At 40.3% G+C, this 11,585-nt stretch overlaps 2 protein-coding genes across 2 annotated transcripts; both read left to right on the plus strand.

Annotated features, from left to right (window-relative positions):
• Positions 1-7,358: 7,358 nt before the first annotated feature.
• Positions 7,359-10,082, plus strand: LOC138877202 (uncharacterized). The gene is made up of 5 exons (XM_070156795.1): positions 7,359-8,221; positions 8,486-8,547; positions 8,674-8,717; positions 9,085-9,162; positions 9,795-10,082. Exons 1-5 carry the CDS (start codon positions 7,359-7,361, stop codon positions 10,080-10,082), a joined length of 1,335 nt encoding a protein of 444 aa, XP_070012896.1.
• An 894-nt stretch (positions 10,083-10,976) lies between these two features.
• Positions 10,977-11,585, plus strand: LOC138877203 (uncharacterized mitochondrial protein AtMg00810-like). Its single transcript, XM_070156796.1, has 2 exons — positions 10,977-11,271; positions 11,377-11,585. The coding sequence occupies exons 1-2, from the start codon at positions 10,977-10,979 to the stop codon at positions 11,583-11,585; spliced, it is 504 nt and encodes a 167-aa protein (XP_070012897.1).

Raw genomic sequence — 11,585 nt, forward strand, 5'->3', positions numbered from 1 at the left:
CACTCTGAGTCACAAGCAACTACGTACTCAACTAGCCAAGAACTTTCCACTTGATCCCATCTAGGAGAAAAATCACTATACATCACATGCTCCTCATGCTAGTAGAAAATACACATCTCTAACCATGGTAGAAACCATCAAGAACTCTCCGAACCCCGTTGTCACAAAACCAAACCGTTAGGACCGAATCTTTCTAAATCAACCAAGCTATGCAGGCTACAAAACACCCAAGGGCATTGCCACGAAACACTTGTAGAAACTCATTACCTCAGACACACCCAAAGAACTAATCATACCCATTATCATGCCGATCCAGCCTACTACCAAAATGTCCTATCTATCCGAGTCCCTTCTGAATTACCTTCAAATTGATACTTCTCCTCGCCATAACACCACAATCCTCAATCCCGACTCACCACACGAGACCCTAACATAAAACCATACCGCCATAGGCTCATAAACCGCTGAATACTCTCTTAAATATCCCTAAAAGTACCACATTCAAAATACTTACCATGAAGAGATATCCCGCGAATCTAAAGCTATCACCTTCACCCTTCTGATACTGATACGTATGTAGAAATTCCACAAGTCTTGACACCATTCAATGTAAACCTCAGTTTCTAGCCAATTACACATCCTGAAGATCCCCGTTCGTTACATATAAATCTTTAATCCATTAGAACCATTCTAGAGATTCATCCACTCTACTTAGGTCTCATTTAACTAATCATATGAACCGAATGACTATGTTCCATTAGTACAAAAACACCTAAAGAAGTAACCTATTCTTCTAAGCCGCCGAACGATTTACTATTCCATACACTTTACATCCCTTTAAACAACAACTAAATCATCCAATATTTCTCATATACCCATAAAGCATAACACAACCCTTATCCAAAATTTCCTTTACTCGAGTCATCCTTGACCTCAATCTCTGTAATCCACAACTTATTCACTAGTATACCTCAAACTAAAACCAATACAACACATAACCATGCAATCAATTGATCAATAGCAAACTCTTCTACTTGGCTTAAAGCCATAGATCAAAACACACAATATTCATGATGCCCATACCCTATTACTGCCATAATGCCATAGTGAGATTCATTTAAATCGTTTGTAAGCTCATGCAACACAACCCATCTAATACCTCAAATCATTTGCAAATCTCACATTCACCCTCGTAACAGTCAAGCCAACTCTCATACGCGATCCAAACTTGAACTGTAACACATATAATTCACTAGTAAAAGAAGACTCTCTACTAAAAAACATAGGGATCACATACCCTCAGGACACCCTGCAGGAGAGAACCCACCTATTTCGCCTCAAACTAACATCTCTTTATACCCTTCTACCGTCATAAACATCATGCAATCATTTAATACTCTTGAGTCTGCACTCATAACACAACATGAAGATCTACCTCACTCTACAACTAAACTACATGAGAGGTCCTTCAACACCCCCATAGCTCGAGGCTATATGCCAACTCAAGACAGAAGTCAAATACCCAATAGTCCTTGCTACATCTCCAGCAAACTCTTCTTATCACATTCGAACACTCTAAACACATCTCGCAATCAAATAATATTCACCCCATAGTCATCCAGTCACAAATCCCACCAATAAGGACACAAACGGACATATAAGCCCCACATGCACGTGCTCACACAATCGAAATCTCAGTACTCAAGCCACATACAAAACCCGGCCTCAAGTCCTCCAGACCGGCCCATCATCAACATGCCAAAATCATATCTTGCACCTCAACCATGGAACTCACAAGCCGTCGAGGCACAACTGATACTGAGCGCTCATGTGCGCACCCTAATGTGTGGAAGGAATTCAAGGAGTTAAACTTCAAGATGAATCAATATCGCACGATAAGAATTCAAGAATGTAAAGTTTTCTTAAAGGTTCTGCAGCTTATTGAAGATAAGTATAGACATCTTCGTACTGATTCGCAAGACTATACTAAACCCACTCATGACTCGTAAGACCTATGTCACCTAGGTTCTAATACCAACTTGTCACGACCCAAAACTAACCTTGTCGTGATGGCGCTTAACGTGGTACTAGGAAAGCTGACACACTACCAAAACCAATTAATATTTTCATTTTTAAGACAAAACCAAACCTATTTAAAAATAAACTTGCATAAGGAGTTTAAATCAAAATAACAGTGCGGAAAGAAAGCCCGATGGGGTGTCACTAGTCATGAGCATCTACTACAACTGTGTGACAACATCAAGACTAACATAGCCTAGAAATAACTGAATACAACTAAGGGAGGATAAGGAGGGAGAAAAGTAAGGTTGCGATCGCCAGGCAACTACCTTACTAACTCCGATGGACCTGCCACTAAGTAATCAACACCCGCTACCGGACTCAAAAATACCTAGATCTGCACACAAGATGTAGGGAGTAATGTGAGTATGCCAAATCAGTAAGTAATAAAAGTAAATAGAGACTGAGCAATAGTGACGAGCAATTAAACATATACAGTTCATATCATGAAATCTCAGTAAAATACAACATGCTTTTAAAATCAAGGTTTGAATCAACTCAGCTCATTTAAATCCAGTTTCAGTAAAACCATTTAAAACATTTTTCAATAGTTTTCAAACAGTGAGTAAAAATGATAAAAACATAAACAGCTCCTCGGGCAAAACTCACTCGTATACAGTCCCTCGGGCAACATAAATCAAGAACAGCCCCTCGGCGAACATCACTCGTGAACAGCCTCTCGGGCAAACATGAATCATAAATAACCCCTGGGGAACATGTCACAGTCACTCATATACAGCCCCTTGGGAATTTACTCACAATCACTTGTAAATAGCCCCTAGGGAACAACATGAATCAAGAATAGCCCCTCGGGCAAAACATCATATCACTCACTCAGGGTACCCGCGCTCACTAGGGGTGTACAGATTCCGGAGGGGCCCCTACAGCCCAAGTGCTATAACAAGCCACCTCGTGGCATTTATCAATCAGGCCCACAGCCTCACAAAAATCATGAATCAATAACAACATGCCGCGACATGCATCCCGATCCCATAATATCCTCACAACATAGGCCTTAGGCCTCACTCAGTCAGAAACCTCTCAAGCCACTCAGGTTATTAGTAAAACAGGGTGCTCAGCCCAAAATATCATTTTATCCATCAAAATAGAGTAATAAAGATTGATTTATGACTAAGTACAACAACAACAACAACAACGGCCCAGTATAATCCCACAAGTGTGTCTAGGGAGGGTAATATGTACGCAGACCTTACCCCTACCTCGAAGGGTAGATAGGCTGTTTCCAGGAGACCCTCGACTCAAGAAAGCAACAAGAGACGATATATTAGTACCATAAAAACGCATAATAAAATAACAGCAATATAAGAGATATGAAATACAGAATACGAAATACGAAATAGATGGTTGGTATAGTAAAAACTAGCAGGTAAAGCCTGCATCAATAGACGACCAATGACATTCTTAGTCTAACTCCTAACTGGCTAGTCTCACTCTATTGTGCTGTAGAAATATTCACAACTTTCCCCTAACCTACAACCTTAATGCTCGACCTCCATAATTCCCTGTCAAGGGCCATGTCCTCAGTAATCCTAAGTCGCGCCATGTCCTGTCTGATCACCTCTCCCCAATACTTCTTAGGTCGCCCTCTACCTCTCCGCGTGCCCACTACAGCCAGTCGCTCACACCTCCTCACCGGTGCATCAGTGCTCTTCCTCTGAATGTGTCCAAACCATCTGAGTCTTACTTCCCGCATCTTGTCCTCTATGGGGGCCACGCCCACCTTCTCTCGAATATCTTCATTCCTAATCTTATCCATCCTTGTATGCCTGCACATCCACCTCAACATCCTCATCTCTGCTACTTTCATCTTCTGGATGTGTGAGTTCTTTACCGGCCAACATTCAGTTCCATATAACATGGCAGGCCTAACCACTGCTCTATAAAACTTATCTTTTAGTAGCGGTGGCATTTTCTTGTCACACAAGACTCCCGACGCTAACCTCCACTTCATCCACCCCACCCCTATACGGTGTGTGACATCCTCGTCAATCTCCTCGATCCCTTGAATAACCGATCCAAGGTACTTGAAACTACCCCTTTTGGGAATGACTTGAGAGTCAATCCTCACTTCAACTCCCACTTCCGTCGGCTCAACCCCAAATTTGCACTCGAAGTATTCCATCTTCATCCTGCTTAACTTGAAACCTTTAGACTCAAGAGCATATCTCCAAACCTCTAGCCTTTCATTGACGCCGCCTCGTGTCTCATCAATTAGAATAATGTCATCAGCAAATAGCATGCACCATGGCACCTCCCTTTGAATATGATGAGTCAGTGCATCCATCACTAGGGCAAATAGGAATGGGCTGAGCGCAGACCCTTGGTGCAACCCCGTAACATCTGGAAAGTGTTTAGAGTCGCCTCCTACTATCCTAACCCGAGTCTTAGCTCCAGCATACATGTCTTTAATTACCCTAATATAGTCAACTAGGACCCCTTTATCCTCTAAACAGCTCCATAAGACCTCCCTAGGAACCTTATCGTACGCTTTCTCCAGATCAATAAACACCATGTGGAGATCCTTCTTCCTATCCCTGTATTGCATAGAGTGGGGCATATTTCAAGTAACATCGATAACCTGAATAAAAATAGCTAAGTCCTAACTACACATAACATCCAACTAAAATGCCAAAATAACCAACTAAACTTGATCAATATCAAACTAAAACAAGATATCCAGAAACACAAGTTCAAATCTAAAGTAAGTTAAAAGATAAAAGTCAACAATTCAAGAATGAGTCTCTATTACTCCTCATCAACTCCATCACTAGGAGAACTATCAGGATGATCTAAGTAGAAACGAGAGCTGACACTTGAGCACTTCTATATGATTGTCCTACCCTAAGCCTCTCCTCGGCCTCCCAAGCAACAGGGGCGGATTTATGGACAAAATTATGGGGCACGTGAACCTATGGTCTCTTCATAAATTAGATATTTTATATACATATTTTCTAAAATTTGTATAATATTAATGGTTGGCACCTATACTCCAAGAAGATTGAACGGCACTTGGTTTAAGGTTGAACTCTTTATCAAAAGGAATAGGGATCAACTCCCTTTTAGTACATTTTTTTCTCTTTTTTTAGTAGTGTACTCATGCAGTAGAATTTCTACATCCGCCTCTACTGAACAACCTGTTCCCGTGCAAGGGATGTAGTAAGCTCGACAACCCTCTGCTCCATATCAGCCAATGCCTCGCCATTAAGTTTCTCAGCCTGTGACAAAGTCCCTATATCAACCAATCCAAACTGGTGGCGATGAAATGATCTCTTTGAGCTCAGTCCGTATGCTCTCCCTTATGTATGCCACCAACCACCTCCAACCAAAATTCTGCAGTGTCAACATTTGATGGTTGGGTTGGCTAATCTGAGACAATGGACATTTGTAATGTTAAAACTTGCATGATATAATGCAAGTGGTGGTTGGCTAAATAGTGAGCCTTCTTGTAAAAGTATTAAGCTATGAGAATTACCAGTTACTTTTTACTAAGAAAAGAAACATTTGATAGGTTTTCAATGTTTCTGCCTTATGTTTTGATTATCTAACAAACTTACTATCAAGGACCAGATAGGGAACTTGGTATACTTGGGCTACACTGCAAGTTAATGGATTCCAGCTAAATGTGAACTGCTATAGCTTCAGGAGATAAAGAATCAAACAAGGACCTGCTACCCTTGTAGTTCCCTTATAGCAGTACGAAGTCAATTGGACACAGCTGGAAGCGACATGACTGCATGCACTGTTCTGCCTGCACTGCATTGTTTCTAGTGGCCACTTATCTTTTGACCAACTAAAGTGCTTACATCATTCAAGTGATGTCACCAAAGTGTATCAACAAGGAGTTTATATCAAAACATCACTTGAACACTTGTGATACTCATTCAAGCCCTTTGCAAAGCTGTGAAATTAATTCTCACGAGCTTGAAAACAAAGTTAAACACTACTACAGACCAGTTCCTAAAGTTAGTATCTTGTTGTCCTTAATTGAGTTGTAACTTTGTGATTATTCTTATTGTATCTCTTAAATTGCTTAGCCAGAAGCGTTGATTAGGAACCCTCTTATAAAATTCGTAAATTCTCTGAGTTTATGTTGTGACTAGGTTTAGTCATAATTTAAAGTCTTTGTAACTAGAGAGTGACAAAGTGGCTTGTGATAAGAGTATCGCAAGTTAGTTGAGTTGAATTCTTTGTAATGGAGTCATTACAAAGTGACTTGTAATATGTGTTTACAAGCTAGTGAAGTTGAAAGCCTACAGGTGTAGGTCGTGGTTTTTTGTCCCCTTGAGTTGGGATTTTTCCATGTAAAAATCCTATATCTTATTTACTTACTATTTATTAGCATTCTCAGTACAACCTCAAAGAGGACCAAATACTCTACTATTTGGTGGACCCATACAAAATAATAATTGGTATCAGAGCGGGTTCCTCCTATTAGGCTAACACCTATGAAGGATCCTTATGGCCGCTCCACCAAATTTTGAAGAAGGTCAATTTACATACAGACCACCCAGGTCCAATGACAATACTATGGGTGGTGGAAGACAAGAATGCATGATTTTATTATGACCGAGGATTCTAAGTTATGGGATATCATATGTGACGGTCCTTATGTTCCAACAAAGGTACTGGAAGAACTTCCATTCTCAATGCCAAAAACCAGTGAAGAATACACCGACACATGCAGGAAAGTAGTAGAGAAGAATTTTCGTGCCAAGAAGATTCTGGTATATGGAATAGGACCTGAAGAATACAATAGCATCTCCGCTTGTGACACTGCGAAGGAGATATGAGAAGCTTTGCAAATAACTCATGAGGGAACCACCCAAGTAAAACAATCTAAGATCGATATGCTCACTACCGAGTATGAACTCTTCAGGATGAAGGAAGATGAATCTATTCAAGATATGTACACAAGATTCACTTCCATCATAAATGAGTTACACTCACTTGGTAAAACCGTTCCTAGGAATAAGCTAGTAAGGAAAATCCTCGGTATTCTGCCTAGACCTTGGAAAATCAAGGTGAATGCTATTACTGAATCAAAGGACTTGCAGGAGCTGACCATAGAAGAGCTGGTTGGAAATCTGGAGACCTACGAAATGAAAAGAAAGATAGACAGTGAATGAAGAGAACCAAAGAAAGAAAAGAACTTGGTACTCAAAGCTGATAGCAATGACTCAAGTGAGGAAGGCAGTGACATGGCTTACTTAACCAAAAGATTTCAGAAGATGGTTAGAAGAAATGGAGAAATGCTAAAAATGGGCAGCTCTAGCAAACCAAAAAACTATGATCTCTGTCATAAGGGTGGAAAGCCGGGACACTTCATCAAAGACTGTCCTCTCTTGAAGCAAGAAGTCTCCAAGTACAACTCTGAGAAAGCAGCTAAGAGGAACCCGGTTCCTCTCAAGGACTTCAAAAGAAGGAGATTTGTTGACAATGTGGTGAAACAGACTCTTGTAGCATGTGGAGATTCCTCTAGTGAGTCTGAAGATGAAACTGATGTTGGCGATAGTTCCATGATGTCAGTTGAAAGCGAGGAAAATGAATATGACTCAACTTTTGCTTTGATGTCCCAATCAGATGATGATGAAGAAAATGACAACAAAGACGTAACTTTCAGGGATGTTCAGAGAAATCTGAAATCCTACACTCCTAAGAAACTTATGTCTTTAGCTAATGTATTGATTGATGCCTATCATAACCTTGTGGAGGATAAGGATGATTTGATCTTAGAACTAAGGGAAACTGATAAAATCAGAGATGATCTGGTAGCGTGTGTAGTGGATCTGAAGGAAACCATTTTTGAGTTGAAGAGAGAAAAAGATGTCTTGACCAAAATGATTGCTAACTTAGAGCATGAAAGAGATGACTTTGTGGTAGTAGTTCTTGACCATAAGGAAACTATTGAGAAATTTAGTGAAGAAAAGGAGGCCCTAGCGAGAAGAGTGACTGAAATTGAGGAAGAAAGGGATTATCTCTTGGTAGAAATTGCAGACCTGGGGGAAACAATGAAGGGACTGAGAACTAAGTCTAAACCTGGAAATACTGGAAAATTAAAAGAGATAGCCAGTGAGGAACACTTTAGGCATGAAAATGAGTTGAAAGCTATGAGAACTAGGATGTATGTTGAAACTGATAAAAACAAGCACCTCTAAACTGAACTGGAAAGAGTAAAACATGATCTTGAAAAGTCCCTAAAGTGGACCTGGTCCTCCGAAGTTATCACTACCATGAACACTAATAATGATGGAAATAGGCAGGGAATAGGGTTCCAAAGGGAGAAAACCCCTTACAACCCACTTAGCAAATGTGTGAATGTAACCGAAAACTAGCTGAGTACCCATTATGGGAACAATGGACATTTCATGGAAAATTGTCAAACCAGGGTCCAGTTCACTCAGAAAAATAGAATGGTTGCTGAAAATGTAACTACTAAAAAGGGACCAGGTTCCACTCACAAAAAATGCATATTACCTGCATGGACTAAGAGAGATCTTATTCATCATCTTGCCTACTACAAGGGACCCAAACTTCCTTGGGTTCCTAAAACTAACTCTTGATCTTCTTATGCAGGGAACGGTGAAAGGAAGCGGTCAACAATGGTTCATGGATATTGGGTGTTCAAAGCACATGACTGGGAACACCATGGACTTTCTTTCACTAAAAGCCCTGCGGGGAGTGTATCCTTTGGTAATGGGAAAAAGGGGTACATTCTTGGAGTTGAAAAAGTCGGGAAGTCACTCACTCATTCTATATAAAATGTGTACTATGTCAATGGTCTTAAGTACAGTCTCTTGAGTGTCTCTTAGATCTGTGATAAAGGAAACAAGGTGGAATTCTTGTCAAAGATATGTACAGTTACTGATCTGGTAACTGGTGAAGTGGTACTTGTGGCCAAGAGATACAAGAACATCTATGTTATTGTCAAAGTGGTGATTTGAGTTGTCTGAAAGCTGTTGATGATGATGCTGAAATCTGACACAGAAGATTGGGGAACGCAAGCTTCTCTCTTCAGAACAAACTAATTCAGAGGGACCTGGTCTGCCCATGTCAAAGTTCAAGGTACAAAAAGTTTGTGATGCATGTGCTTGAGGAAAACATGTGAAGTGCTCTTTTAAGTCTAAAAGGGATGTGAGCACCTCAAAGCCACTCGAGCTTCTACATATGGACCTATGTGGTCCTGTGAGAGAGCAAAGTAGGGGAGGAAAAAGATATATTTTTGTGATAGTGGATGACTACTCCATATTTACATGGACTCTATTTATTAGAACTAAAGATGAAACCTTTGAGGTGTTTGTGGCCTTTGTGAAGAAAATCCAGGTGAAGATGGAGTCTAGAATCGCATGCATTAGATTAGATCATGGAAAAGAATTTGACAACGCCAAATTTGATGAGTTCTACAATGAAAATGGCATCACTCATAACTTCTCAGCTCCTAGAACTCCCAGCAAAATGGAGCAGTGGAAAGGAAGAACAAAACTCTTGAAGAGATGGCAAGAACAATGCTAATCGATAGTGGAATTGCAAAGAACTTATGGGCTAAAGGGGTCAACACTGCATGCTACTTGGTGAACAAGTGCATGATCAGATCACTCCGGAACAAAACCCCATATAAGTTGTTGAATGGAAGGAAACCCAAGCTGACTCACCTAAGAACATTTGGGTGCAAATGCTATGTTCTCAATAATGGAAAGGATCAGCTTGGTAGATTTGATGCCAAGAGTGATGAAGGAATATTTCTGGGCTACTCTTCTCAAAGCAAAGCGTACAAGATATACAATAAGAGGACTCAATGTGTTGAGGAAAGTGTTCATATTATTTTTAATGAGTCTTATCAATCCTATGAGAAGAGTGCTGAAGAAGATCAAGATAGAGAACCCTTACTAGTCCCTGGTAAAGTCATTGACATGACAAATGGAAAGGCAGATATGATGAGCCAAGTAAAAGAGCTGAGTGAAGACAATACTGCCTCATCTTCATAAGAACCAGGTACTTCAATTACAACCACTGAAGCTGCAGAAAGAGTGGTTGACGCAGTTCAGGGTACTCCACGCGCACCTGAGAGAAGAATACAGGAAAACCAGTCAAATGTACCCATATTCTTTACAAATGAACCTCAGACGTCTAACTGGAGACACAAAAGCTCTCATCATCTTGACAACATAATTACCACTCTAGATTTCAGAGTACAAACCAGGTCAAAAGCCAGAAATTCACTTGCCTTCTCAGCCTTTAGAACCAAGAATATCAAGAAAGCCTTAAAAGATGGAGATTGGATTACATCCATGCAAGATGAGTTATATCAGTTTGAAACGAACAATGTCTGGAACCTGGTACCTAGACCCTCAGATCGAACCATTATAGGAACTAGGTGGTATTCAGGAACAAGCTTGATGAACATGGAAATACCACAAGGAACAAGGCCAGGCTAGTGGTTTAAGGCTACAATTAGGAGAAAGGGATTAATTATGATGAAACATTTGCTTGGTCGCTCGCATAGAAGCTATTAGAATTCTAATCGCTTTTGCATCTCATATGGAATTCACCTTGCTCTAAATGGACGTCAAAAGTGCTTTTCTGAATGGACTTCTTTAGGAAAAAGTCTATGTGAAGTAACTTCCAGGGTTTGAATGTCATGAACACCCTGATTATGTGTTTAAACTGGACAAAGCATTGTATGGGTTGAATCAGTCTCCTCGAGCTTGGTATGAAAGGCTGTCAAAGTTCCTCTTGGAAAATGGTTTTAAAAGAGGGAAAATTGACAACACCTTGTTCCTAAAGAAATGGGGCAGGAACCTACTCATTGTTCAGATCTATGTTGATGATATCATTTTTGGGGCAACAGTTGAGTCTCTATGTGAAGAATTTGCAAACTCATGGGAAGTGAGTTTGAAATGAGCATGATGGGGGAACTGAACTTCTTCTTGGGTCTTCAAGTAAAAGAGTCCTCAAAGGGTACATTCATTTGTCAGCAAAAATACATCAGGGAGCTCTTGAAGAGGTTTGACATGGAAACATCAAAGGTGATAGATACTCCCATTATTACGGCCACTCGACTGGACATGGATGAAACTAGATCTCCTATGAATCAAACCATGTATAGAGGCATCATTGGGTCTCTTCTCTATCTCACTGCCAGCAGAAATGATATTGTCTTCAGTGTGGGGCTATGTGCAAGGTTTCAATCAAATCCCAAGAAATCTCATTTGAAGGTTGCCAAAAGAATTTTGAGATACCTTAAAGGAACATAGGACCTCGTTCTTTATTATCCCTCAGGTGACAGTTTTAATCTCATTGGATATGCTGATGCAGACTATGCAAGTTATCTTATGGATAGGAAAGGCACTTCTGGAATGGCTCATTTTCTAGGATCATGTCTCATCTCTTGGGGAACAAGGAAGCAAAATCCAGTGGCTCTTTCAACAGTTGAAGCAGAATATGTCACTGCAGTATCCCGTTGTGCTCAACTTTTATGGATTAAGTAG

This window comes from Nicotiana sylvestris, chromosome 9, assembly GCF_000393655.2.
Source record: "Nicotiana sylvestris chromosome 9, ASM39365v2, whole genome shotgun sequence".
NCBI lineage: Eukaryota > Viridiplantae > Streptophyta > Magnoliopsida > Solanales > Solanaceae > Nicotiana > Nicotiana sylvestris.

Bases quoted from the DNA above. Each gene is read 5' to 3' on its own strand.
- LOC138877202 (XM_070156795.1), top strand. From the start codon at position 7,359: ATGGGCAGCTCTAGCAAACCAAAAAACTATGATCTCTGTCATAAGGGT. The intron at 8,222-8,485 runs GTATGTTGAAAC...TTGTCAAACCAG, and splicing joins AAAGCTATGAGAACTAGGAT to GGTCCAGTTCACTCAGAAAA. The intron at 8,718-9,084 runs GTGTTCAAAGCA...AATCTGACACAG, and splicing joins CAATGGTTCATGGATATTGG to AAGATTGGGGAACGCAAGCT.
- LOC138877203 (XM_070156796.1), top strand. From the start codon at position 10,977: ATGGGAAGTGAGTTTGAAATGAGCATGATGGGGGAACTGAACTTCTTC. The intron at 11,272-11,376 runs GTGCAAGGTTTC...ATTATCCCTCAG, and splicing joins TGTCTTCAGTGTGGGGCTAT to GTGACAGTTTTAATCTCATT.